This window comes from Chroicocephalus ridibundus, chromosome 9 (assembly GCF_963924245.1).
Source record: "Chroicocephalus ridibundus chromosome 9, bChrRid1.1, whole genome shotgun sequence".
Taxonomy (NCBI): Eukaryota; Metazoa; Chordata; class Aves; order Charadriiformes; family Laridae; genus Chroicocephalus; species Chroicocephalus ridibundus.
The window spans coordinates 5,093,118-5,120,222 of record NC_086292.1 but is presented as its reverse complement, the minus strand read 5'-3'; the positions used below and the strand labels follow the sequence as shown (position 1 = coordinate 5,120,222).

Sequence of the window (27,105 nt, the reverse complement as noted above, 5' to 3'; positions counted from 1 at the left end):
GGAGGTGTTTCAGGGCTTGGGATTTACAGAATACACAGCAGTACTGATATAGGGGAAGGGAAAAAAAATGTAGAGATTATGGCCGTTTTCCACCATCCGATGATTCTCAGTATTTTGAGAAGCTGGTTGTGACAACAGGGGCGACCCAAAGGGAAACAGAATATGGTCAACGGCTATTTTATCCTTTTATCCTCCTTTGGCCAGGATGGGGTTGTAGTGCTCTGTCAGTTGGTGTCACCGCTCTGCACCGCCTGCCAGCATCACCGCAGGCTTTTCCGGCTGTCGCCGTGGGGTGGCTGGACGCCATAATCTGTTCTGCTATCAACGTACAGAGTCAATTGCTCTTCAGCCGAGGAGAGAAGAGTTTGTTTAGATTAGTGAGTCTGTCGCAGCGCTCACAAGTATGAAAAAAGCCCGAGGGCTGCGAGCAGCCCGGCCAGCCCTGTGTGGCCGCGGGCAGTTGGGCACAGCCGTGCCATAGCCACCGTGCCACGGCATCCCAGGGGGGAACGGAGAAATCCCTCCTCAGTAAGTAAAAGGTTGAGGAATACCTCCCTCGCAGGGAATCGAAGGAGTACGGCTGCGTGGAGATAGGTAGTTTGGTGGCCGCATCTGCGTGAATGAGCATTCCTGGCTTTTGAGCTGGAGCGACCTTGTCCAGCCCTGACCCGGCGTCGGAGGCTCCGTGCCACGGAGGAGCCAGGCTCTGTTTGTTTTCCTGCGGTGCAAGAAAGCGCTTTGGGTCACTTGGGGGTTTTAACTCAGATGGGCTGCTGTTACCACTGGTCGCTGCGCGCTGTGTGGACCAGAACTGGCTTTATTTTTTAAGAATAATAGTGGTATGAGTAAGCTCATTAAAATAAAAAGGAACCGACCTAGTTGTCATGGCAAAGAGTTGTGATGGAGGTTCTTCATCCATATTCCCTTTTGCTGTATCCACCGCTGTCTCTCTCTCCTCTGCTGACCTGCCTGTGTTGCCTGTGATACTCATCCGCGTCCAGCTACAGCTTAATCCTTCGCCCAGCTCTGGATTTTGGGCAAAGCGAAGGAGAAGCCGCCCCTGGGAGAGCCCCGCAGCGAGATGCCCCGCTCCCCCGGGCGAGTGCCTGCAACAGGCAGCGTTGGCAGTTGCCGCAACGTGTGTTTGTGTTTGAGGCTGCTTTAGAAATAGTGATTATGACCCTGATTCTTCTCGTGACTATTTTTAAGTGAAATTCAATGTATCCTGTAACAGTAATGGAAATACTACCAGTAACAGTACTTTGTGCTTTTATGGCACTTTTCTTCTGAAGCACTTACGAGCAGCGATTCATTTAGCCTCCAGGCAACCATGCAAAATAGGTATTATTCCTTTTCTGGAGATGGAGGGAGGTGAGCCTTTGGCAGCAGTCCCTCAAAGCGTATGAACGGCCGTGGGCCCTGGCAGCCGTCGGAGCTGGGCTCCTGGGGGGCCAGGTTGGGGTTGGGTTTGTGCTCGATTTTTGGGAGAGAGTCCTGCCGAAGCAGACTTGTGCGCTGGACTTTACGCCCCGTCAATAGTCCCATTTACTTTAGCAGACCCGAGTGCTGTCCTCAGGGACGTCTGACCCCGTCCAGCTCTAGACTCCAGGACAGTGTTTGCAGGACAGGGGTTACGGGAGTGCAGCATCTCACCTCGGGGGACCCGGGCAGGAGCCTCTGCGCGCCCCGGGTGACTGCGCGGGTGGCGGGCAGGGGCAGGCAGGGCAGGCTCAGACTACGGGCTGCTCTCTTGCTGCTGTTTTTTTCCCGTTTGATGCAATCTGAGCAGAAGCCAGGAAGAGCAAGGTCACCCGTGCTCCTCTGTGGTTTGAAACTCCCCAGCCCCCCGTCTGGGGAGGCCTTTTTAAATAATGAGAACAAAGTCAAACGCTGACATGTCCTCAGAAGCGGTAAGAATGATTTGTCGGGACACAGACCAGAGATTAAATGGTTTTGCAGGAACAGAAATAATCTTAAAAATACAGCCCAGCTCTACAGGTATTTATAGCTGCTGCCCTTTCCCCGGGCAGCAGGCACCTATCCCACTGGGGCGGGAATTGGATGCCGCGCTGCTCCGGGCATCTCAGGTATCCACACAGGCTGGATTACACCCTGAGCTGGTGGCTTTCCTGTGCAATCAAAAGGTGGAATGGAGCACACCATAATAAATAAATAACAGTCCCCAGTGAAGAGCAGTGGATAAGCCCGTGGTTTTGCTGGAGGGGCTGGTTGGGTGCCTCCATCGCGCTGCCCGGGGACGTGGGGCTGCCGAGGGGCTGCGTGGTGCTAGGGAACACGGTGAGGTCCTCGAGATTGCAGCAAGATGGATGCTGCTTCCAAAGCAGCTCTGAGAGCAAGACGTACATCTTGAATAAGGCTTAGCAGTCGGTGCAGAACTGCCAGTATTGGGACACCAGTAGCGTTTGTATGGGGCATCCTCTGCTGTGAGAGCGAGGGAACGCTGCCGTCCTGTGAGTTAGCTGGGGAGAGCAGCCAGGCACGTTCTGCTGTACGTAACCATGGTGGACATCGGTGGATCTGCATCTCAGAGAGCTGCGTTCCCTCCAGGACACGTTTGCTGTGTGCCTGGGCAGCAGAGCCTTGGTCATGCTGTGCAGAGCACGAAGAGCTGCTTCAGCGTGTCCCGGCCACTGCTCCTGTGCTGTGCATGGACATAGTTGTAATGATTTATCTTTGTTTAATGTCTTTAGCCGGCCGTCTTTGACAGGCAGCACTGGGAGGGATATCCCTGGGTGCTGGCTGCCTGATCTGGGGTGTCAGTGCTGCCTGCGAAGCTTGGGGTTAAGCCCTTGCTGGAGCCCAGGGGGTCTGATGTGCTGGTGAGTCGTTGAGGGTGGGTGGGTGCCCTCTCCCTCCGCACCGATGTGCTCCTGCTGGGAGTAGAAACTGGGGCTGTCCACAGCTGGTGGCTTTGGGAAGAGCCACGGGGGTAAATCCCGCTTCTTCCCCCTCGCCGCTGGATCACCATCCTGCTGGGTGTTCCTGGCGTTGCTGCCATCAGGAGAAATCCCCAGAAATGCCAGAGGAGAGGATGCAGATTTCCTAGAATGCATTTTATAGAGTCACTAGGACACGGTCAGTTCTCAGGATGAGGTGGGAAAACCCTGGACTTTGGTTCCTCTCCTCTCACCCTGTTCTCGGGGGAGGGGAAGGCCTTAGAGGGCTGCTTCTTGTCTTCCCCAAGATGATACTTTACTTCTTTTTCCAGTGTTTTCTCACCAGCCCTTCAGCAGTTTGACTGCGGTTACATATTTTAGCTGCATTAGCTTCTTTGCTGGTTAGAAATGGCAGAAAAAATGCTTTGACCTTGGCCCATGTGCTGAGAACGGAGTCCAGGCGCAAGTTTTTATATCAGTAATTTCCTAGCGAAGGCTTCTGCCTCCTCCCCCTCCCGCCTATCTGGAGCAGCAGCAGCGCTCGCACATTTTCCGACCTGCCGTTGGGGAGGGTTCGGACGGGCTATCTCGGCAGCTCCGCTTTCCTCTTATAAAAGAGAGGAAAGGAGAAAAGCAATTTGGGTGCTGATCAGGTTAATTGCTTTCATCTGGGTGGCAGTTAGGTGCCTTAACTGCAAAATGAAATACCGCGTGCAAATATTGTTCAGGTGATCTACGGCTTTCTTGACTCGTGTGCGTGTGTGCGCATTTGTGGGCATGTGTCTTCTTCCACCCGTGGACACAACGCACGAGTTTTGTTATATGTATTCTTGTCTTGTATAAAGTGCAGCTCCATCCCTTGCCCTGGTGCCTGCAGCAATCCGTCTGCAGACACTGCGGAGGAGGCATGGAGAAACGGGGGTTTTGCACCATCCTGTCCATGGGAAGGTCACAGGAGTCCCCCCCGGAGGGATGGGGCTCTGCCAGCCTCTGCGTGGGGACATTGCGGGGGTTGGCATGAAATCGGCATCGCTGCTTCTCGCTGCCCAGGCACAAAGTTGAGAACTAACCCTCCAGGTCACCCCTCTCCCTTCTCCCGCTCTCTGGAAGTGCCGTCTCCGTTCAGCAGGGCAGGTCTGGGTGGCCCGTGTCCAGCTTGGGTCCGAAGCCTGGAGCCATGGGGTCCCACGGGCACCGTGTCCCCTCCTTTACCAGCTCTGGGCTTTGTCCCTGCGTGTGCTCGTACACTTCAGAACGTGTAAGGTCATCCCAGTTAGCTCAGCCTGTTCACATGGATTTAGTTTTCTGGTTCTCAGTTATTTGCTTTGTTTTGATGTGTCCCCTGTGGTCGGAAAGTCTTTCCCTGATAACATGATCTTCTACTTGTGAATAAATCCATTACTTCCCGATGTGCTCCCGAGTACCCAGGAACATCTTCAAATGGTTAGGAAAAAAATAAAATAGCAGCAGAGGGATTTATTTTTCCCCTTTCTTGTTTACAGCACAGCCTGCGTCAAATGCCAGGCCCTCGGTTCTGGGCCGTTTTGGAGGGCGGCTTTGAGGGGGGAGCGCAGCGGGGCAGTGCCGGGGTGCCTGCGGGATGGAGCATCCCCCCCCCGGAGCTGTGCCGAGGGTGGGACGGGGACGGGCTGAGGGTGAGCGGTTCTCCCTTGGTTCAGCTCGCCCTCCGTTTTGCCACATTGGTGCTTAAACTCGTGAATTACGGCCTGTGTCGGAACAGTTGCCCGAGTCCCCGCGGGGATGAGGTGGCAGGCTGAGGGTAGCAGGGTGGCGAGCTGGTCCCTCTGTGTGCCTGTCTGCAGTTAGCTGAGGGGGGTCCGCGTGTCCTGCGGGGACCCCCTGGGATCAGCAGTGATCCTTTTGCTCCCGGGTGGCAGGGCAGAGCCGTGCCCTCGCCACCGGAGGAGGGGATGGGGCTCTGCCCCTCTGGCTTTCCAAGAGCTGGGGTCAAGGTGGGCGCTCGGCCGCTTCGGCGCCTTTATCCCGAGATGACTATCTTGCTGCTCACTTAAAAGAGACTTATGAGAACGCTCTCAAGGCTAGGAGGCCTAAAATTAGACGTGGCATCTGTGTTTTGGTTTGCAGGCGGGCTTAAAAAAAAAAAAAAAAACCCGATTCCTGGCTGCTTTCGTTCTTTGCCTGCTTGGAAGAGTGAAGCAGAGGCGAGGCAGACAGGGCGCTGGGCTCTTAAACGATTGCAAAAGCGCCTCGGCTCTCTCAGGACGTGGCTGCCCTGCAGGGCCAGCACATCTGCAGGTTTCAACGTCTGTCTGTGTTTTATGGGGGTACCTCCCATGCACGTGGATCCCCTGGGATCAGCCGATTGCAGCTGCTGCCGGGTTCTGCTCTCTGTATTTCCCAAGAAACGCTTCCAGCCCCCAAAACGACAGGTCCAGCCGGCCGTGCCTTGTGTCACAAAATGGAGCATACCGGCATCAAGGCACCGTTTCCCGTGTCTCTGCCGGGCCGGGATGCCCCGGGCTTGCCGTAAGCGTGCCGCCGGGGTTGGTGACAGCATGGCTCGCTGCTCGTCCCCGCTGCAGTGTCCTGCCCCAGGTGTGGGCAGCTGGGAGCCGTGGGCACGCACGGCCGTAGGGCAGCCACCGGGGAAGGCAAGGCCACGGAGCAGGAGGACCCGGCTGGGCCTTAGCCGCTTGCTGCGGGATGCTGAGGAATTTGCCTCCGCGTTGCCTCTGTTGCTGAGATCAGGGCTAAGAGTGCCAAAAAGACCATAGATATGTGAAACCTTTGCTATAATTTGCGTGTTTACTCTTTATGAGATGACTCAAAGCTTGATCTGCTTTGAGGGCACGGGGAGATTATATTATTGCGTAAATTGTGAAGTCTCTAGAAAACAAGTGGTTTGCCAGCAGAAAAGAAATTTTGCAGATATAACTTACGCCCGTTTCCCAGACATAATAAGGAAAAGCATTTTTATGCCCCTGCAGCTGTGTCTCTGCAAAGGTTTGGTCTTGGTATAAACATGCCTAAGAATAAAACAATTCTGCCAGTAAGTTCTGGCACCAGCTGAAGTTCCCACCTAGGCCAGCCCAAAAACCCCACCGCAGGCTCTCGGCTCGGCAGCTGCGCCGGGTGCGGCGCGAGAGCTGGCACAGCTGGCGACGCACAGCCACCGCGGCGCGGCAAGTCCCGGCATCCTCCTCCGGCTAGAGGGGACGCTGCGGGGCCGAGGGCGGGAGCTGCTCCCTGGGCGGGATGTTGCTCTTTCTTCCTCTCTTCCCCATCCATCCCCAGGGCCGCTGGGCTTTGCCGAGAGGAGGAGGGTGCTGGTCCACTCGGGGAGGTGGGGGAGGCAGGAGCAGTGGTCCTCCCAGGGCCAGCGATGCTGCCTTTTGCTTTGCTGCCTGTGCCAGCAGGTGTTGCTCCGGTGGTGTGTGCCTCCCTGGTTGGCTGCCACCGCGAGAAGTGTTTCTTGTGGTCTTTTTCCATGCTGGATTCCTCCCTCGTCTGCCATCTGCCCATTTTCAACACACTCTTCATCCAATAGAGACATAAAAATGCAGAATTTGTGGCACCGGTTTCCTTAGCAATAATTCCACTGCCAAATAAAGTGGGGAAAATATTCTGTGTTTTAAATATCTGCGTCTGGGAGTGACTCCTGACATCCATCAGCATTCCGGCTGGGAGCCTTCCCATTGTACTGGTGGTCTGAGGTCTGAGCCGGGCACAGGGAGCGCTCCGGTCTGCAGCCCCCATTTGCGCCGACTTGTTCTTTGGTGGAATAACTGGGATTATCAGACAGTTTTCCACGAGTTCCCGCAGGAGCAGTGGCGGGTGCCATCTCCAGCTGCAGAGCCGATGGGGCGGTTCGTGGTCCGTCAGAGGAACGCCGTTAAGCCCATGTTGCAAGTGGGGCAAGGTGTGGAGCCATATTCCCACTTTCTCATCAGGGAAGAAGAGTGTGGAAGCCCGTGTTTACTAGAGTCTGTGAAACTCAGGGGAGGTCAGTAAAATATAATGGTGGGTGGTTCACGGGTTTTGCTGGCATCTCAGAAGAGGTCAAGCTCCCAGCGGAAGGCAGCACCTCAGCACCGGGAATTCCCTGTGTGGTTGAACCAGCTCCCGAAAGCAGAGAAAATCCAGTTTATTCAGCCAGTTCAATTCGAAGGCTGGTCATTCAAAATGCAGACCTACTCAGAGCTGAAAAAGCCGGAAAATGTGAGAGGTTTTCTTCCAACCTGCGTAGAGAATGAGGCATGGGACAGGGGCATCCAACCACTGTAAAATCTTGGAGATCCCTTAGGAAAGGGCCAGTCAGCAGGGTTTGCAGCTCACAGATAAGCCTGACTTGGCTTTAGTCAATTGATTTGAAATACAGTCTGCTTTGATAAGTTTAGTTCCGGCTTACCGGAACAGCAATTTAGAATGTTCACATTTCCATTGAATTTATGGATCCATTTGAATGCAACTGGACGCGTATCACAAATAAAATATTACCCAGCATCTAATAAATAAGAAGTGTGTTGTACACCATTTTCTAAGTTATAGAACGGAAAATCAAAAGTCACGGCAAACTGTATAATTGCTTCAAAAAAAAATAAAATATAAATGGGTATTTGCTAAGAAGGAGAAGGCTCTTGCTAACAAAAAGAACTGTCACATCCTCTGCAGAAGGATCAGCATGGCCCCTATTTAATGCCAAGGTAGGGAACATCACTGAATGCATTCTTTAGGGAAAATCACTGCAAAAGAGAGACATAGGGAAGATGAAAATAAATTATTTAAGTAGAGGGATCCTTGTTGCCAAATTAAATTCTGATTACATTAGAAGTTCTATATGGTGTAGATTTAAACCAGCCCACTTTTGTTTTCTTTTTGCAGTACCTCATCAGAGCTAGCTGAAGGTGCTGAGGGGACCACGAGGGAAGCTCTGTTCCAGCAGGCATCTTCCTGCGGGTGCGGGCGAAGCTGAGCCCCTCGGTCCCTGCCCAGGGATGGCTGGAGGGGTCAGCCCATGCTCGGAACGGGACACCACGTCTTGGGGTGACCCCCGGTGTGGGGCTCAGGGGGGTTGAGCATCTCAAGGGTCAGTTGCCCGATTCTGCTGCCCGCGGGCTGGAGGTGACGGTGAGCGCTCTGCCGACGGCGCCTGGAGGTTTCCCGTTCTCTTTTAGAAAGCCAAAGCTGGTGAACGAGGCTCGTGGTGCTCATCCTGCTGCCAGGCTGCAGAGGAGATGCCCGTGGGCTGGAGAGGGGCTTTCTCCTCGCCCGAGCGCAGAGGTGAGCAGGGCGTCTGCATACGGCATTGCCAGCAGTGCCCCCGTCCTGCCAGCGCCCTGCGTACCCGATCGGCTCTCCCGCCAGCAGCTGCTGCTTTCAGTTTGAGGCATGACAGTACTTTGTGGATTGGCCAAGTGATTTGTGGAGATACCTTGGGGACCAAATGGCCGGTTCACATGAGGCTGCGCTTCTGGACACAGCTCCGTTTGTGCTGGCCGACGGCCGGCCTCTGCAAACCTGCCCTTATCCCTCAACCCTGCCAGGGAAAAGGCTGGGAGCAGGTATTGTTCTACAAAGGCTTTGGGAGCAGGAGCAGGGACCACTTGTCTCATTTATAAACACAGTGCTGGCATTAAGGTCCATGTACTATAAGAACAAAAAGAGCATTAATCTGCACGTGAAGGACGTGTGGAGAGAGTAGCTTTGGTCTTCTGCCCCAGGCTGATCTCTGTCGTTGCGTGAGCCTGGCAAGCCCTGGGAGAGGACGGGAATTCCTGCTGAGAAACCCGCTCCTGCCCCGGGATTGTCACCCCAGCACTGTTTGAGGCTCCTGGAGCCGTGCTGCTGGCACGGCCGGCTGCGGGTCCGGCAGCCTCCCATCCCCCTTCCCAGCCCCGTGAGACATGGGCTGCCGAGGGGTGGCCCTGGCCAGTGGGATCAGAGCTGGCGCAGGCAGGGAGATGTTCTGTTCCTCTGTAGATTCACGCTTCAGACCTGAGTGTTCTGAAAAGCTACCAAGAAATTTGCATCACCTCTTCCAAAGCATTTAATAAGTATGGCTTATTTTCAAAGAGGGAAAGCTTAATGCAGGAAAGCCAGCAGATGGAGGGAGGGGATTCTGCCCCTCTGCTCCGCTCTGGGGAGACCCCACCTGCAGTGCTGTGTCCAGCTCTGGAGCCCCCAACATCAGAAGGACATGGACCTGTTGGAGCGAGTCCAGAGGAGGCCACGAAGATGCTCAGAGGGCTGGAGCCCCTCTGCGGTGAGGACAGGCTGAGAGAGCTGGGGGGGTTCAGCCTGGAGAAGAGAAGGTTCCGGGGAGACCTTAGAGCCCCTTCCAGAACCTAAAGGGGGCCTATAGGAAGGACAGGGAGGGACTCTGGATCAGGGAGTGTAGCAATAGGATGAGGGGTAAGTTTTAAACTGAAAGAGGGGAGAGTTAGACAAGATCTCAGGAAGGAATTCTTGACTGTGAGGGTGGTGAGCCCCTGGCCCAGGTTGCCCAGAGAAGCTGTGGCTGCCCCATCCCTGGAGGGGTTCAAGGCCAGGTTGGACGGGGCTTGGAGCAACCTGGTCTGGTGGGAGGTGTCCCTGCCCAGGGCAGGGGGTGGCACTGGGTGGTCTTTAAAGTCCCTTCCAACCCGAACCATTCTAAGATTCTATGAAAAGTCTTCCTATAAAAGCAGACCGTTAGTATGTGGTACTACAAGCCTGAGGTACCCCGCCAAGTACAGTAACAGCCAGGATGCCTCCTAGGGGACTGTAAGCCAGTACTCCCTATCTGGCATGATGGCAGTCTCTCTTGGAGCATGAAATACATGGATCAAAAGTATCTTATTATTTGTGGTTTTCTTCATAGTCACATTTTCTTTTTGTCAGCAGAGGAGATGGGTTTGAGAATGGAAGATTATAGTGTGGGCTAAACTAACTTAAAAAACATTAGCCAGGACAGACTGTTTCCTTGGGAAATAAGTCGGGCTCTCTGTGCACCGAGGACACCAAGGTCTTGTCCTTGGAGGCTCCAGGTGACTCTGCTGTCACCAGGACGATATGGTGTACAGCGCTGATGACCTCGGGGGTGCTCGTCAGGGCTGAAGCCTGCTTGCATTACTCCTGTTTTGCTTTTTGTTCCCTTCGTGATCAGGTGAGTTCCCATCTTAAATAACCTTGCAATACGCTTATGCCGTCTCTTTTCATGGATACCTTCTCTGTCTGGGGAAATCAAGTGTTTCATCTTCTCTAAGCTGATTTACTTAAGCCACTCCCTGAGCTCGCTGGCTGGAAATCAGGTTTTGAGGCAGAAGTTTTGGTCTCAGTACTGTATCCAAAATACAGAGCCCGCCTGTGTGATACAGAGCCTGCAGAGTGGCTTTGCGTTTCAGGTATAGCATACTTGCCTCCTTTCACCTTTTTAACCTTATTTTCTGCATCTTCCTGAGGGATGACTGGAAGGTGAGAGCCAATGATGGTCATTAAAATCAGGAGAGACCCCAGTGGTTTGGGTTGTGATGTGGCCTCTGCTGTCCATCCTGTGAATAGGGGAGGGACTCTTTGTCAGGGAGTGGAGCGATAGGACGAGGGGTAACGGTTTCAAACTGAAAGAGGTGGATTCAGATGAGATATTAGGAAGGAATTCTTTACTGTGAGGGTGGTGAGCCCCTGGCCCAGGCTGCCCAGAGAAGCTGTGGCTGCCCCGTCCCTGGAGGGGTTCAAGGCCAGGTTGGACGGGGCTTGGAGCAACCTGGGCTGGTGGGAGGTGTCCCTGCCCAGGGCAGGGGGTAGCACTGGGTGATCTTTAAGGTCCCTTCCAACCCAAACCATTCTGTGATTCTATAATAGGTGTGGGGTGGCTCGGTTGGTCAGGGTGGCGGTTTGGGACTGTCACCTGGGTGCCAGGGCAAAGGCCACCCATGGGACAAAGGGCGGCCGGCTTCCAAGCAGCTCCGGGCTGGAGCAGCGAAGGAATGCAAAAGGAAAAAGAGCCGTGGGCTTGCCTGGACCTGGGCTGGTGGAGATGGGGCTTCAGCTACAGCTGGGACCCAATGTGTGAAAAATAAACTGCCAAAATAAGTAAACAGAGCATTTGAAAAGGAAAAAAAAAAAGAAAAGAGAATTTAATTTGGGAGATTTGAGAATGGGTTTGTGCAGCTGTGCTTGTTGAAGTTACTCATGCCCCCAGGGCCGGGAGGCAGCCGCTGAGCTGCTGCCCTCTCTGCTGGAGAGCCCCAGGCTGCTGCTCCTGGGAGCTGCTGGTGGGAGGACCCTCTCCGGAGGGCGTGCTCGTTCTGCCTGCCCTCACTGCCAGGGATGTTTGGAAAAACCTCTTGTCATCTGCTAATGTTTATTTAAATCCAATGAAGATCAAGTTCCCATATGTGTTTACCACGGACGCGTCCCTGTTGTTCGCGCTGTGCACCATGCTCTGCTCTCTCGGAGATGCTATCTCACCTCTCCGCCTCCAGCGGTTATACATGAAAACAAGGCATGGTCAGTTTAGAAACATATTCAAGGCTATTTAGAAAAAAGGAAATAAATTCAGTGTACAAGGCTGCGTGTTTATAGATTAAAGTGCTCAAAGCGTTTTAACAGATGGGATGCTTTAAAGTTTCCGTGCAGGCTTTGTTATCTGAACCGGGGCGGCTTAGTGACTGTGGTTTGAAGATTCAGTTCAGCTCGGGCTGAAGCCAGTGGCAGTGAAACGGGAATGTGCGAGAGGACACGAGGCTCGTGCCTGAAATGAACAGCCCCGCTCGTGGCTGAACGTGGGTCTTGCCCCTCGATGGGAGTCACAGCCCTCGGTCCAGGCAGGAGCCACACAACTCCGTTGACGGGAAGCTGGTTATTTTTAATATTGTGTTCGAAAATGTCGTGCACGGATGGTACCATTTTAAATGCAGCGTTTACTACTGATAACATCACAGTATCGCAGAAATGACAGTACTTGAAATGACCGGACAGGATTCTGTGTCATCCCGAGTTTTTGTGCGAGTGTTTATTCAGTTCATGGCTCGGCGTCTTCTCGAGCGTTATGGCCGGGCAGATTTTTAGAGACAGCGTGGTAAAGGTGCAAAAGCCACCAGCTGCTTTCTCCAAAGGGCAAGGCGTGCTCCGTGCCGGGGATTCCCAGCTGATGGCTGGTCGGGCTGGGATGAGCTGGGCTGCGTGGCAGCCGCTGTGGGCGGGCAGGCAAATCCCAGTTAGGGATTCTCCGACGGCCAGCCCAGCGTTTGCAAATCCACCGCGTTGTGCTGTAGCGGATATGTTTCTGGACATGGCAGCTAAACCCCGGAGCGGGTTCCAAGCCCGCTGGTGCTAACAACGGCGCTGAGCGGTTTCACGCCGTGAGCTGGTGGCACGAGGAGGTCGTGCCAGCCCGGAGGGCACAGCCGTGCAGAGAACACCGCGGACGCCTTCCACTCCAGCCTGGTGGGTTGTGCTGCTGCAACTGTTAGCGTGATTTTAACACGGAAAGTGCAGTCAAATTTAAGAGTGAGGGAGGTGGAAATTGTGTTTGTTCAGTTCTGTCAGATTGAGGGGAAACAGAGGGAGTGTGAGGAATCTGCATCGTGTTATATTAGCGTGGTGAACTGCTTAATGAATTAATCTTATTTGAGCTGGTAGGCAGGGACTGCAGAAGCCATGCAGATAAAAGCAGCAAACATACTTTTTCGTGGTTTGTCTTTGGAATCAGAAGTTCTGGGCAGGGGGCAGTTGTGCCTTGGCTCCTCTTGGGTAGCGTGTACCGTCTGTTGCTGAGACGGAAACTTTCTTTGTGGCTTGTGAGAAGTGGTGGACTTTTCTCTTCTCCGTGATTGCCCTTGGTTTTCTGGCTGTGTTGTGAAATCTGGGCTGTTGGGTGAAATCTGCTATGGACAAGTGCTCCCACTGCAAAAGTATGGTTCCTACTCTACAGAAATATTTGCGTGTGGCAGGAGCTCAATAGATTCTATTCGTTTCCTTAAAGAACCCTTCTGAAACGACAGTAAAAATCTCCCTATGGCCGTAAGAGAGATACTGAGGTTGTTTTTTTCTCCCTGCTGAAAACCGCCGTGCTCCTTTGTGAGCAGCCCTGACCTTGGCCTTCAAACTGTGTGCCAGGGCTGGAATCTCTGCCCGACGTCACTGCTGCACCAGTTGTGTCTGCCCGTGCCGCGCTATCTCCTTGCTTTGGGTTTCGGAGGCAGTGTGACACTTGCCATATATTGTGTAAACTACGGTCACGTCTTCTGGAGCCCTCGGCAACGCGCTCGGTGTATCAGCAGGTACCGACAGAGTGAAAACTTCCGCTTGGGGGAGAGCTTTGGGCAGCCCATGGTGAAGCTGCTGCCAAGCCACCCCTCCGGTCCCTTGCGGAGGAGCTGCTGGTGGCAGGGACACCCTCTGCAGGGGGGAGTCCGGGGCTCTGCCCGGAAAGCTGCCAGTCCACACACCATTACAGCCTCTGTAAACCATCTTTTTCGGCTCATTGTGGTGTTATTACCTACATATTTTGAGAACGCCTTTAAAAGGTCTCTTGGAAACTAGAAAATAGATCACTAAAGGTACCATTATCACAACTCACGCCGAGTTGCCTGTGTTTTCAGTTTTATTTTTCTTACAATTTTACCTCTAAAAATTAAAAAAGAAAAGGCAAATTGGCATCTTTTTAAAATCAAGGGCGTTCCTGGGCAAATCCTTCTGCTCTGTGGACAGTGGCTGCCCGTAATAGAAGTGCAGGAGTGAGCTGGAAATCGCGTTGCTGCTGCCGGGCTCGGCCTGGAGCTGAGCCGCTCCCCAGCTGCCGAAACATCGAATCCTGACAGATGCTCCCCTGTGCAAACCCCGAAGGCAGGAGGGTTAGACCCGTGACGAGCGTGTCTCACAGCCAGGATTAACCTTCAGTGTCTGCCAGCTCCCTCTGATTTCCATCTGTAAGCGGGTGGCTGGGGGTGAGACTGGCCGAGCACACGGAGGTTTGCGAGGATAGCCTGAGCACCTCTGGGATGCTCTGCTCAGCACCCTTCGCAGGGAGATGCACATGTATAGCTACACTAGATACGTAGAATCACAGAATGGTCAGGGTTGGAAGAGACCTTAAAGGCCACCCACTGCCACCCCCTGCCCTGGGCAGGGACACCTCCCACCAGCCCAGGTTGCTCCAAGCCCCGTCCAACCTGGCCTTGAACCCCTCCAGGGATGGGGCAGCCACAGCTTCTCTGGGCAACCTGGGCCAGGGGCTCACCACCCTCACAGATTTCTTCCTGAGATCTCATCTAAATCTCCCCTCTTTCAGTTTAAAGACGTTACCCCTCGTCCTGTCGCTACACTCCCTGATCCAGAGTCCCTCACCATCTCTCCTGGAGCCCCTTTAGGTTCTGGCAGGGGCTCTAAGGTCTCCCCGGAGCCTTCTCTTCTCCAGGCTGAACCCCCCCAACTCTCTCAGCCTGTCCTCACAGCAGAGGGGCTCCAGCACCCTGAGCATCTTCTGATCATCACACATCCATGAAAGCGTATTTCTACTTGCACAACTCTCCTCCTGCAGAAACCGCTATCTAAAAAGCTGTTGAAAATTGCTAACCTACTTTGCAGCTTTTAAATAATTAAGCCTCAAAAATACTCCAAGGTCTTCCAGGGGTCCTACTTCTCTCGTCACAACAGCTGCTACTGTGAGAGTCACTTTTGCTCGTTTCCAATCTGAAATACATAGTGCAAAGAGTAGGGAAAGCACAGTATGGAAGGCCTTATGGAAAAAAAGAAATTAGCCCTTTTCAGATTTCTGATTGCATAGAGGGGAGAAAAAAGGTAGCAGGTCGTTTAGAGGAAAGGTCTGGTACTGCTGGAATCTAAAAAATTGCTGGGTAAGTAAGACATTTTTAGCCAAACTTTTATATCTGCTGCTGGTTGTTTCTTAGTAGCGTCTGCTCTCCAATAGCACCTCACAGCGAGTGCCAAGGCTGCGTAGCGTTGGGGGCTTGTGCAGACGTGGCACGGGGGAAACGGGGGGTGTCCTGGGCCGCTGCTGGGGACGGGACAGTGGGGTTGCACTGGGAAGACAGGCGGGATGCTGGGGGGCGAGGGAGGGAGATGACTGTTGCAGCAGGACCTAACTACGGCAGGTGTGCTGCAGCCAACTGTGTCTCCTCCGTTTAATCACTAATTCGAGAAAAGCCTTGGAAATTGAGATTGTCAGGAGACAATCTCAAGGAGATTGTTGGCAGGAGAGTTGAGCAGCATCTACAGATGAATCACCGATTCCGATTGCTGCTGCTAAAAGGATGAGAAATCACTCAAAATGTTTCTTGCCTTAAGAAGAGAGGATAAAATTGCTGCTCCGGTTATTAACCTACAATTTAGGTAGGATCTGCATAGCTGTCATATGAGGAATAGAAGATAGCAGCGTTCTTGAAGGACACAGCCGACAGCAAGATCAGAGGAGAGAGGTGAGCCCGGGTTTTGATCTCACCAATAATTGTCCCATTTCGTGCTTTGTTCTCAAGGTGCGAGGGGCTCAGAAAAGACAGTCGTACTTCAGCAAAGAGCCCTGACCTGTGTGAAAGGCAAACCACAGCCGGACTCTGGTCACAGACTTTTAAGCTTTGGTTGAAATTAAGCATCCCAGCTAGTTCACATAACAACAGCAACAGTCCCTTAAGTCCTGTCTGCACCTGAAGGTATTTTTCAGCCTGTGGTATGATTTAAACCAGTCAAATATTGGCTCCTCATCTGTTCTTGAGGAAACGCTTTTTCTCATTTAAAACCTCCCTCTCCTCAGTTTCTGTCTCTTGGGAAGCGGAACAAAAGGGAATGTGGATAGTCTGGACTAAAGAAGCCACTCTTATTACCAGAATTAAAAGAGCTGAGCAAAAGATGATTAGCAGGCAGCTGCCCCTACACGAGTGCATCGTTGTCCTTGCCACAGCTCTCCTTCAGAGCGATTGCTCTTTAAGCTCTTCCACTACAAGTAGTTTTAATCCCGATGTCTGTGTCCCACTGCTGCTTGTGCTGCCGGATCTCCCCGGGTTTTGGGAGTAAGTGAAACAAGACGGGGGAGAGGAGGTGGGAGAGGGATGGGAGAGGTGGGGGTCTGCGGGGGACCCACCGACCGCCCGGGTGCCTGCTGCAGCCTCAGCCCGGCAAGCGCGGGGCAGCGGTGCCCTGCGTTGTAACTCACTGCGGAGATGGAAATCCCAATGGAAACCCTGGTGGTTAGCCCTGCCAACACACATATCTTTCCTTAATTAAACCTCAGTGCTGCCAGCTGCTCTTTCAGTGTGTGAGATGTCCCCTTGTGTCGTGCCAGGACGGGCAGAGCTGCCGGCAGGACACGGAGAGGCTGCCACGGGCAGAGGGGCTGAGAAGCAGGACAGCGATCCCTTGCCCTGGGGTCTGCGTCAGTGTTTCACCCCTTTTTCTAAAAGTTGCGAGGCTTTTAGGAAGATTCACGGTACGGGTTCTGCCTGCCATCTCTCCCAGGACTCTCTTCTGTTTCAGTGGATTTTGGGTTTGTTCACGCTGTGGACCCAACTGGGGCTTTTTGGAATATAAAGATTTTTTCTAAGTCCCAGCATTGTCACATTCTCTCTTAATATAATTTGATTTCTGAGAGCTCACCTGCAAGCATTCAAACAATCCCAGAAACCAAAAGCAGATCTAATTTTGACCAAAAAGTTGCAGTGACCTGCTTGCTGACTGTTAGAAGTTAATTGCCTCATCCGGTGTTTTGACAAAAAACCCTATTTTAGCAAATAACTTAACATGCCATTGCTCCCCATTCTGCCTGGACATGCGTTGACTTGCAGCTCTGATAAGCACCTCTCGTGCTGCCATGCCTTCTGAAGAAGCAGCTTCTCCACAGATCTGATCAAACAAGTGTGTGGCAACGAGTGGCAGGAGGGAGGTGGCAGGAGGGGTGCCAGCCAAGAGAAAAGGATTTGGGCATGCCAGATGGAGGGAAGCATGAGGAATATGCAGTTGGATAGGAGGGCTGGCTCTCGGAGCATCTCGATGCTGCGGTTGACGTGGCTGGTTGGCACTACATCAGTCTGGCGCGTGCGGGAAGCGTGGCACTGGTGGATGAAGTCCTCCCCCAAGGTCCTGGCTCATGGGGACTCGGTCCCACATTGTCAGCACCATGGGAGCTACGGGCTGTGCTGGCTGGGGAGCGGTAGGAGGGGTGGAGGTGGACCACCGCAGTCCTCTCGTTGCGCTTGGCACCTGCTTGGGTTGTGCCTGGGCTGCAGGAGGCTCCTTGTGCTTCCTCAGCAGGACTTGGAAGAGGTTTGTGTCAAAACTGGGGGCTGGGGAAAGCAGCAACAGGCAAAGATGGCCTCAGGTCTTCATGGGAGTCCATGCTCTGCCCCTGCTGACATCTGGTTTCCATCCCCATCCTTGTTCCCAGCTATGCAAACTGAAAGCCCAAAATGGGTCGTTCAGGCTATTGAGCTGGCGTGTGGAAAATGTGAAGCTCCGTAATCCATGCTGACCCTCTTCCAGCATTTAATCGTATTTATTATAAGACAGATCCTGCAACTTTTATTTTTGGCTCTGAGGCTTGTTTTCACCATTCGGTGGTTGGCAGCGCTGTGCTCTGTCCATGGGGCCATCCCAGGGCAGGGACCTTGGTGGCACTATCCCAATGTACCCCGTGTGACTGGGAGACGCAGCGGCAGTGCCTTTAGTCATGGGATGGGTATAAACAGGAGTCTACTTGGGCACATTCACAGCAAATGTTTTATGTTTTCACCAGAGGCGTCTGGCTGGTTTTAGTAGTCACGTGGATGAGCAAGGCATCCTGGAAGAAAGTTCAGTCCAGCCATTGCTGGGTATTGAAAGAGGGAACAGGTAGAAAAAAAGAAAGAGAAAAAAGCAAGAAGAAAAGAATAGCTTAAGGGAGTTTGGTAGCTTAGGAAAAATTAGTTTGTTTAAATTAAGAATCAAAAGGATAAATTAATCTGTATTGAAGCGACAACAATGACTTTAATGGAGCGGGATCACATAGCTTAATGAGCATGCAGAGTCCTTTTTTGATGTACAGGCCTCACTATTGAGGCCAAAATTGAAGCCAACAGCCAGTCCCAGTCGTCTTCTCTTTCTAGGCTGTGCTGTCACTGTGCCTGTACTTTGTCCCACATTGTACTTAGGGGCAATGTCAGGAGGAGCACCCCAGCATGGTCTTCTGCATGGTCAAAGAGAGATTTGGCTTAGTCATCTCTTGCCTCCTTTCTGATCAGTGCTTGACTTGTCCCATCACTGAAATTTTGGGTTTTGCCATGAAAGTTCTCACAAGCGCCATCTGCTATGCTTACCCATAGCTTGTCCTGACCTCATTTGCTGACCCTTTCCCTTGTTCTCTTTCTCTTTTATGCTGCAGATTGGAGACCGGCCATGAACATGTCTTGCCCATTGACTATTACTTTCCACCTCAGAAAACTTGCCTGATCTGCGGAGATGAAGCATCTGGGTGCCACTATGGAGCCCTCACTTGTGGTAGCTGCAAAGTCTTCTTCAAACGAGCGGCTGAAGGTAATGCATATGGAGAGAGGAGGGAAAAATCACTCCCGCCTCCAAGTGTTGGCTTTCTCTACCAAAGTAGCCTAAGAGTCAAGTTCTACTGACCCAAGTTCTCTCATCAGCAGTCAAATCATTAACATATAATGTGCTGGAGGCATTTGCAGCGTCACAATATGTTTTCCTCCTGTTGAAAGAGGTTAAGCAGCCTTGCTCTGGGGAGCCTGCCAAGCCAAGGGGAGTGAGGCAAGAGTGGTGGGGACAAAGTGTGGTGGGTTTCTAAGGTCTCTTAAACTAGTAAAGGAGAAAATTCAAGGATAAATTGATTTCTTTGTCATATGTTTGTCATTCCACGTGACAGATTGCCCTCAAAAAGTAGCCAAACCAGTTTGCAAGACAGTCCTTTTCAATGCCTGATTATCTTAGTGACCTAGTGAGACCCCGGAGCAATCAGTGTCTGCTTCTCCTCTGGACTCTCAAGGGTGCTTTAAGTTCCCATCATCCCTCCTGCGATCTCAGACCCACAACTCCAAATTTAGGGGATGGTTTTCCTCTCCTGCATCCCTTTCAGAGGGTCACTTCTCTCAATACCTGCAAAATGGCAGAACCGCCTGTCCAGCAGGAGCCATGCTCTATCCTTGGTGTCCATGATCCTTCTCCTCAATCCTTGAGAAAGCAACTTCTTCACGTCCAGCTCTGTAGTGCCAGGCTCTCCAGAGATAAGTGTGAGCCCAGATGTTCCCTCTCAAGAGCAAGGTCTTTTCACCATCTTTCCTTGGTAATTAGCTGGTAGAAGGACCTCGCCCAGCCGTTTCCTTGGGCTGGGGGTCAGCAATGTCTGGTTACTATCTGCAGTTAAGAGCAATGATTCCTTGGCAGCAGAGTGAGTCTCTGTTGTAGAAGCCTAACTGTCTGGTAACGTAATGTGCGTGTAAATCACACATCTGACTTGTTTTCTGGAGTGATGGACCAATGCAAATCATCATGCTTCCTCGGTGCTAACACAATTTATTCGATGCACTAGCACACCATTGGCAATCGGTGTTACAGTCCGTGGCATCCATGGGAGAGGGAGACACGGTGGTTCCCAGACGGTGGCCAGCAACAGGGGTGGAGGCTTCTGTCTCTGGCTTGTCTCGCCGTGACCTTCCCCTCCCGTGCCTTACGTCACCCCTCTGTCGAGCGGAGGTCCCAAACCGATGGGTGCTCACCTGCCGTTGTCAGAGCACTGCTTCTAGATTAATTCCAGCATTATCCTGCGCATTTTCAGAGTCGCATTTTCCCGCGTTGATCGTGCATGCCAGGAGTGAGCTTGCCAGCACTGGTTCCGTGAAGAATCAGGGCTGTGCCGTAGAGGACAGCATCCTGTTGCCATAATAGGACAGTCAAATAATATTAATAGATAATAAGTTTGGCATATTTTCCCCAAGTAAATCATTTACAGATATGTCTCTTTGCTATACGCTAATTCTGTGTAAGGCCAGATGGATTGGCTTGTACAGCCAGAGTAAATAACAGATGCTTGTTTAAGTCAGCAAGTTATTGTTGATTTATAGTAAGTGGAGTCTTGGCTCTCTCTGTCAGATAAAGCGCTGATGAAATACCCCGTGTCAGCTGGCGGGTCCCGGAGCGATGCTCCTCCTTTTACACCAGGGTGGGCTCCGGCTGGCGGGCGAGCGGGCGGGGGCTGTGAGATGTGCTGGGGGAGAGGGGGCGGCCGTGCTGGCTGCGCTGTTCTTAGGCACATGCTGTGGGGTCGTTTCCCTCTCCTGACCGGGTTACGTCATTAATCTAAATTGTATTTATGCCTCTTCTTAGTTTTTAAGCCTCGTGGTATCGCAGGGGGTTGGAAGTGTTTGGTTGCGTTAGGCTCAGGCTGCAGCAGCCCTTTGCCTTTCCCCTGGGTGAGACCATGGGGTGAAGCGCATCCGCAGTGAGGGGCGGCAGCGGTGGGGGGACCTGCCTGAGCGTGAGGTTTCACCTTACGCTTCCCTGAGGTACATGGATATAGTCTTTATTTTGGGGAGGAGACAATAAATCAGAGTCCTTTATAAATATTGAATGCAGGGTGGTGGTAGCTGATGATTTATATCCTAACTCTTGGTGATTTTCCAGACAGACCTTTCCTTTTTAAAGTTGAAGAACAATATTGAAAGCTGATATTTCAGCGTGTTCTCATGTTTTAAAGTCCATAAAATGCATCTCTGAAAACCTTAGGTCACCTTTTGGAGACTTTTTACAACAGCAGATCAGAAAGCTTCCCCGATGAGGAAAGAAACCTTTTCTTCTGCCTCTGTTACCATCCTGTTACTGGTGTAAACCAGCAGCCTCCAACGCGTCAGAGAAGCAATGGACTGGGAGCTGAAGAGCAGCACAAACAGATCACCTCGGAGGGAACGGAGAATAGCTAGACGTGTAGTTTTTCTTTTATTATATTCTTTGCCTAATATAATACTGAGCTTATTTGGCAGTAATTCAGGTATATTTAAGAAGGCTTCTAGGGGGTTAGAAAGGGAAAAGATTTATGAAAAAAAAAAAAGTTTCGACATTGATTCCTCTTCCCTTTCGAAACACACTGAGGGATTCATGTGGTTTCCAGCAGAGAAGATGACTCCTGCTTTGATACAATTTTTGACAGATTTGAGGGTTTTTTCAAGCTCAGGTTCCCTTGGTTCTTCCCGAAAGATGCTGGAAGAGTTAACAGAAAAGGCTGATCTCTTTCTGTCAGCTCTTTTGATTTATAGACTATCTCAAGATGTCCAGGTTATATATAGGCAAGCTCTAAAACAGCCTGCGGATTCTTCAGCCGTGATGTGGACTTCTTCACTTGCGAGATGGCCAGCCTCATTTTTGTAATCAAACCGGGCGTTTGTCTCTCCCTTTCTGTCACCCCCTTTGGTGTCCGAGCGTTGAGGGATCCAGAGAGTTGGGGCTCGCAGCTTCTCCTCTGCTGCCAGACACACTCGCAGCCTGCAAAGGAGGGACGCCTCCTTCTTCTAAGTCCTCTTTCTCCTGCAATAACAAAGATTTGGAAAAGAAAGAGTGCATCCACCTCAGCACAGATTTTGCTTTTCTTGATGCGAGTAGGCAAGGCATCACTTTGCACAGTTAGGGTGGCCTCAAATGAGTTGAAGACATCAGGGTTTGGTCCTTGTGGTACCACAGTTGTCCCTGGAACAGAAAAATGCTTCAAACACGACACACTTCCAAATCAATTGGCAGTCCAGGAATTCCTGTTGTACCATCCCATCCAGGAAGGGCATCGGTTTTGTGTCCCCTGCATCCACCCCTGAAAAATGGTAGACCTTCCTCATCCCTCCAGGACTGCGTGAGACCTGGTGGCCGTCTCGGCCAGTTCAGAGCTGCCTCGGTGCAGTGTTCCTGGCAGCGCAGGACTGGGATGCTTTAGGCTGTGTTCCTGATGGGGCTGCCTTGAAATAGCAGAGAGCTAAATGAAAAAAATAACACGGCATTTGGCAAATGTCCTAGAGGGCTAACAGCCAGACTGCTGTGCAGTCTGTCCCGATTCCCTTTCAGTCACTCTCCATACGGATTATTGTTCTACCTCCTGACCTGCTGGGGATTAGACTTGCGCCGGAGAAATGTCTCCGGGCCAACTCAATGGTTTCTTGCCAGTTTCCAGGATGACAAGTTAAAGTTAACTGTTTTCCGGGACCCTCACCATGTTTTAAAGTTCTTCTTCTTCTTCTCGTGGCCGATCTGTCAGTAAGTGAAAGAGTTGCGTCTGCAAAAGACTTCCGTGGTGCTGCAGCACCACGATGCTCCTGCTGCAGTGGTGGGTTTCTCACTACCCTTTGGGTATTATTGGCCTTAAAAATCCACGGGAAGAGCAGACTGTGGAATAAGCAGCCCTTGGAAGGCTCAGGCCCTCCTGGCACAGCCTGCTGGCTGTCTCCCGTGTGTCTCCCTGCCAGGTGGGATTGCTTCTCTCGCCTCTTGGTGTCCACAGACCACCCCGGCGCAGCAGTGCTTCTCTGTGGGTGACCTGGTCCGTGGCCACCGGGTGCCCGGAGAGGTGGCCGCTCTCTGCGCTGTGCCGTGAACGGGCATCTGCTCGCGGCTTCAGCCTGCACTCCAGCGAGCTGTCAGTGAAGTGTCAGCCGTGGCATTGGTCGGAGCCTGAAGCAGACAGTTTGACTTCAAGCAGGCTCGTGAGTTCAAACATTACGGGTTTGTCTTGTTGCCAGAGAGCTGAGCAGTTGAAACCTTTTTGCTTGCAGGATTTGCAGTCATATGAGGAGAGGCTGAGGGAGCTGGGCATGTTTAGCTTGGAGAAGAGGAGGCTGAGGGGAGACCTCATTGCCCTCCACAGCTCCCTGAAAGGAGGTTGTGGAGAGGTGGGTGTTGGCCTCTTCTCCCAGGTGAATAATGACAGGACCAGAGGAAATGGGCTGAAGCTGCGGCAGGGGAGGTTTAGGTTAGATATTAGGAAGAATGACTTTACTGCAAGAGTGGTCAGGCGCTGGAACAGCCTGCCCAGGGAGGGGGTTGAGTCACCATCCCTAGAGGTGTTTAAGAAACGTGTAGATGTGGCACTTCAGGGCATGCTCTAGTGGCAGAGATTGTAGGGGTTTGGTTGGACTCGATGATCTCAAAGGTCCTTTCCAACCATGAAGATTCTATGATTCTATGATTCAACCATCTTTAAAATAAAGCCATTTCAGTTTGCACAGTCCTGTAGTTGTTTGCTTTTAAAGCTCGTCATTTAGCCTTGGCTTGCTCCGGGCTTCTTGCTCGATTGTCTCTTGTAGCTGTTACCTGCTCATGCTGTTAGTTCACCAACATCTGTAACTTCCATGCTGGCGTTTCTCTGGCTGGCTAATGTTTTCACTTTCAGACCATCATTCCAGGTTCCCTGCAGAGCTTCCCGCCTGCTCTTCCCACAGCCAGGCTGCCTTCCCAGCCACTGCGGGCTGCTGTAGTTGCTGCCCTGAGAAAGAACTGGAACTGGTGCTAAAGCTGCACGCCGTCACTGGGGCTGGATGCTTTCCTTTTGTTTTCTTTACTCTTCTGGTTAATACAGGTGACTATTAAGAAAATGGCCTTGCAAAGACAGTTTATTAATAGTGGCTTAGTCATTTTTACAGAAGAGCACTAGAGACCCTGTGGTTAGAGACCCTGGAGGATTTGCTTTCTCAGAAAGCCTGGCCTTATCCCCCAGCTGTTATAATTTGGTTTATGCCCTGAAATACGAGGATATATCTCTCTTCCAAAAGGCATTTAATTCACAGTCATAAATCTTACTCCAGATGTTTGCAGAGATTAGATTGCTTTCTGGAAGAGAAAGCTATTCTAAGCACAACAATTCATGTGGCAACAGGCACTTAGTTAAATAACTTTTCTGGAGTGAGCAACTAGTCTTTCTCCATAAATCTTTATTTTCAGTCGAGGCAGGAGAACTGCTGTTCCCCTACTGCCTCTGCTCCCGACGTTCGTTGCAGGTGATGAGCAGGAGTTCTCGGTGGGGGCAGAGGCATCTTTCTGCCTGGCGTGGAGGGGGCACAGGAGGGAGCCGGGGGTGGATGTTCCCAGCGAAGGGGGCAGTGGTACAGCAGCATTTAAGGGGGGACCTACAGCAGCCTGCAGGAACCTCGCTTGCACAGTACTGATCTCCTGGGATTCCCGTGCTGGTCTGACAAAGCAGAGGGGTGCTGAGTACCTTTGTGGCTTCACTTCTCACCTGCATGTATGGCAAACAGAGTGTCTGGAGTGGCAGGGAAGGAGAGGGGGCTTCCCAAGGCATACATTTGCGGTGTGGAGAAGAGGGGACGGGCGCAGGCGGTTCAGGACGGTTGACTTCACCAGGGCAGCGGCATGGTGTGGTCCCTCTCCCAGGTCATGGATTGCTTTCACAAACGGTATCCCCGGCTGGGATAATAGTGATGAGGGCACTGGGTTTCTCCCAATAGTTAAACGGGGAATCTCTGCATCCCTAGGAATTAGGACAAGATGAAAAAGCAGCTTATTCTCATGCTGAGCAGCAGCAGGCTTATGAATAGCCTTTGCATGACCGTTTGTTTCCCTTTTTGTTAATGGCTAACAGCTTAAAATAAACGGTGCCAGGCTATGCATGTACAGTTAACAGAAAATCGATTCCTGCCCCAAAGAGTTTATTTTGTGAACCAGGAAGCAGGCCCTCGCTATTTCAGCAAAATCACTGTACCGTGACCGTAGGGTGAGTTGTTGAATGCAACTTAAAAGCTCGCATTCATCCGAGCCCATCGGCAGGGAGGTAAAGTTGTCATAAGACTCTTCAAAATGTGCCGGATTCGTGCATAGCGATCCGGGAGGGCCGCGGGCGCTGAGGACCTGCCTGGTGGGATATCGCTCCCTCTCCCTGTCCCTTCCCAGCAGCGCCAGAGGCGGCGGATGCTGCTGAAGAGCTGATGGATGGGGAAACAGCACGGCTGCCTCATCGGGCAAGGCTTGAACCCGGTCCCCAAATCTCGTCCAACCCCGCTCCCCTCCTGTGGGTGCCCACAGGTGCTGTGGGGGGGACAGAGCGGGGTGGGGGACAAGCCTGCGTGTGGGGACGCTGCCCGGAGCGTGGTGGGGAGGAGGGGGCTGGGGCTGGTGGATGTTCCTCCTCTTGGAAGAGGAATTTAGATAGAGCTGCGCCTGACGCTGGAGCGTCCTTGGGGAGCTCGGGCAGTGACTGTGCCGCCTTCCCGTCCTAAAGCCATTCACAGGAGAGGCTTGACCTTTTTAAAGATTTTGAGCTATTATTGTTGCAAAAAATGCTGTAGTTTAGACTAGAGAGGCAAGATAGGGAAGGAGCAGGAGCCGACGGGCGAGGGGAGAGCAGGAGGGTTGTGCAGATGCTCCAGAGCAGCATCGCTCACAGCAGCCCGACAGCCTTGGCCAGAGGCTGAGTTGGCCCCATGAGCTGGGCTTGAGCTTTCCCAGTAGTCCCAGCCCCAGCCATTTTGTACTTGTGGTGGTTTTGATGGGCTCTGGAGCATTCCAGTGTCAGCTGTTGTCACGAGACAGGAATCCTGCAATGCAGCTGGAGGGGAAGGAGAGCAAAATCACCTTACAGCTCTCCATGCCCATGCCTGAGAAAGTAGGGCGTCCATTCTTGTTTGATGCGTGCACGTAAACAGGTCGAGTGGAGAGCCTATGGCCTTGGCACTCGTTTCCCATAGCACAAAAATAACTCCATGTAACCCAGTTTCCGCTGAAGTTGTTTATTACTCAACCTCCTCAATGAACTGTTGAAAGGGAGGATGGTGCTTGTATTCTCTGGGATTTGGTGTAGTCACTGCTGCTGAGGCTTGACTAAGTGTCCTTAACGCTGGTAATGAGCCAAGGGAGGGGGACGAGAAGAGGTGCTGATGAGAGTGGTGTTAAAAGGGTTTAGCGAGGTATCACGTGCTGCAGGTAATGCACTCTTGCCCCATTATGTCTCCAGTCTTAACAGCGAAGGCGCTGAGGGTGGTGTAGCGATCAGCTTTTAATGGGGACGATCCCAAGAAGTGCAAACGCATGGTGTTTTTGCAGCGCTTTGGCATAGCCCCATGCACAGGCAGCATGAGGAGGAGTGGATTTATACGCCGAACTTTATAATGACTTTTCTGCGACCCTGTGATGAGGGGCTGCAGGAGGGATCTTGCAGCTGGCGGCCAGCACTGGGGAGGAGCGATGGGACCTTCCGTGGGTACCCCAAGGGCGCAGGAAACAAAGCTGCTCTCTGGAGCAGGGAAGGCGATGGGGAAGCAACAGACGGGGCCGGTGAGGTCTGTGATACTGGGCTGCTAAAAATTTGCCGCTCTTTCGGATTCCATAAGTTGTGGTTATGTGTGTGGGGGAGGTGAGGAGCTGTGAAATCAGTGCCCCCAAATCAGTGCATCTCCTGTCAAAACTGGTACATTAAGCAGTTAGATTCAACCTCATCCTTTTCATGGATCTCTGATGACTCCAAAGGGCTATTTCTATAAGAATATAGAGAGCAGACGCTTGCAGGATGATAAGTAAAGGTTAAGCTAGATATAGACTGATTTCCCATGTCGGCTGCTTACGCAGAGTCTGTGAGGTGCACAGCTCTATTATTTACTGACAATGGTTTAGTTTGGAACGGTATGAAGAGCAACAGAGAAATCCTGATCCAGTAAACGTGTTCAGACTTGACAAGAAAACAAAAGATGAGTCAGGAAGGAAAGTTAATTCTCGGCACGTCTAGCCAATGAGGCGGTGGGAAAAAAAAAAAAAAGATGAAATTTGGAGCTCTAAGGGCTGCTCTCTAAACAAGTGGAAAGGGTGAGTCTAAGATACCGGTTAATCTGACAATAAGTAACTTCTGAATTTTCTGCAAGCCCCCCTAAACCTGCTGCTGCTCAGGGTCTCTCTTGCAGGGAATCGCAAGGTCCCAGTTTCCTGATGGGTTGCTGTGGGGCAGCAGCTCCCCATGCAGTCGGTTCCCCAACCCCAGTGTCTGTAACCTGCAGACAACAAGCCCGATTAGGATTAATGGATGGCGCAAAAAAATACTGCAGCCCCAAAAAGCACTGTAAAGAGAGTCGTGGTTGTAGAGGGAAGGCCACTGTCTGGGGAATACATTCAGCAAACTGTAGGTAAGTGCCGTGGCAGGAGGATCACACTGTGTTTTGAAGGCGTTCCGTGAGAAAAACAGCTCTTCAGAGCAAAAAGCCAAGCAATAGATGCATGACATTTAAAAAATGAGAACCAAACTATCCGTATTTCATTACTTTTTAATTGCTGT

At 51.9% G+C, this 27,105-nt stretch overlaps 1 protein-coding gene across 2 annotated transcripts in view; it reads left to right on the top strand.

Moving 5' to 3' along the window:
• The window catches only part of AR (androgen receptor), a 66,350-nt gene that overhangs the window by 13,370 nt on the left and 25,875 nt on the right, over nucleotides 1–27,105 (top strand). For both annotated transcript variants that reach the window (XM_063346606.1, XM_063346605.1), the window contains exon 2: nucleotides 18,229–18,380. In XM_063346606.1, coding sequence (XP_063202676.1) covers nucleotides 18,229–18,380 — 152 coding nt within the window. The remainder of the gene's footprint in view (nucleotides 1–18,228; nucleotides 18,381–27,105) is intronic.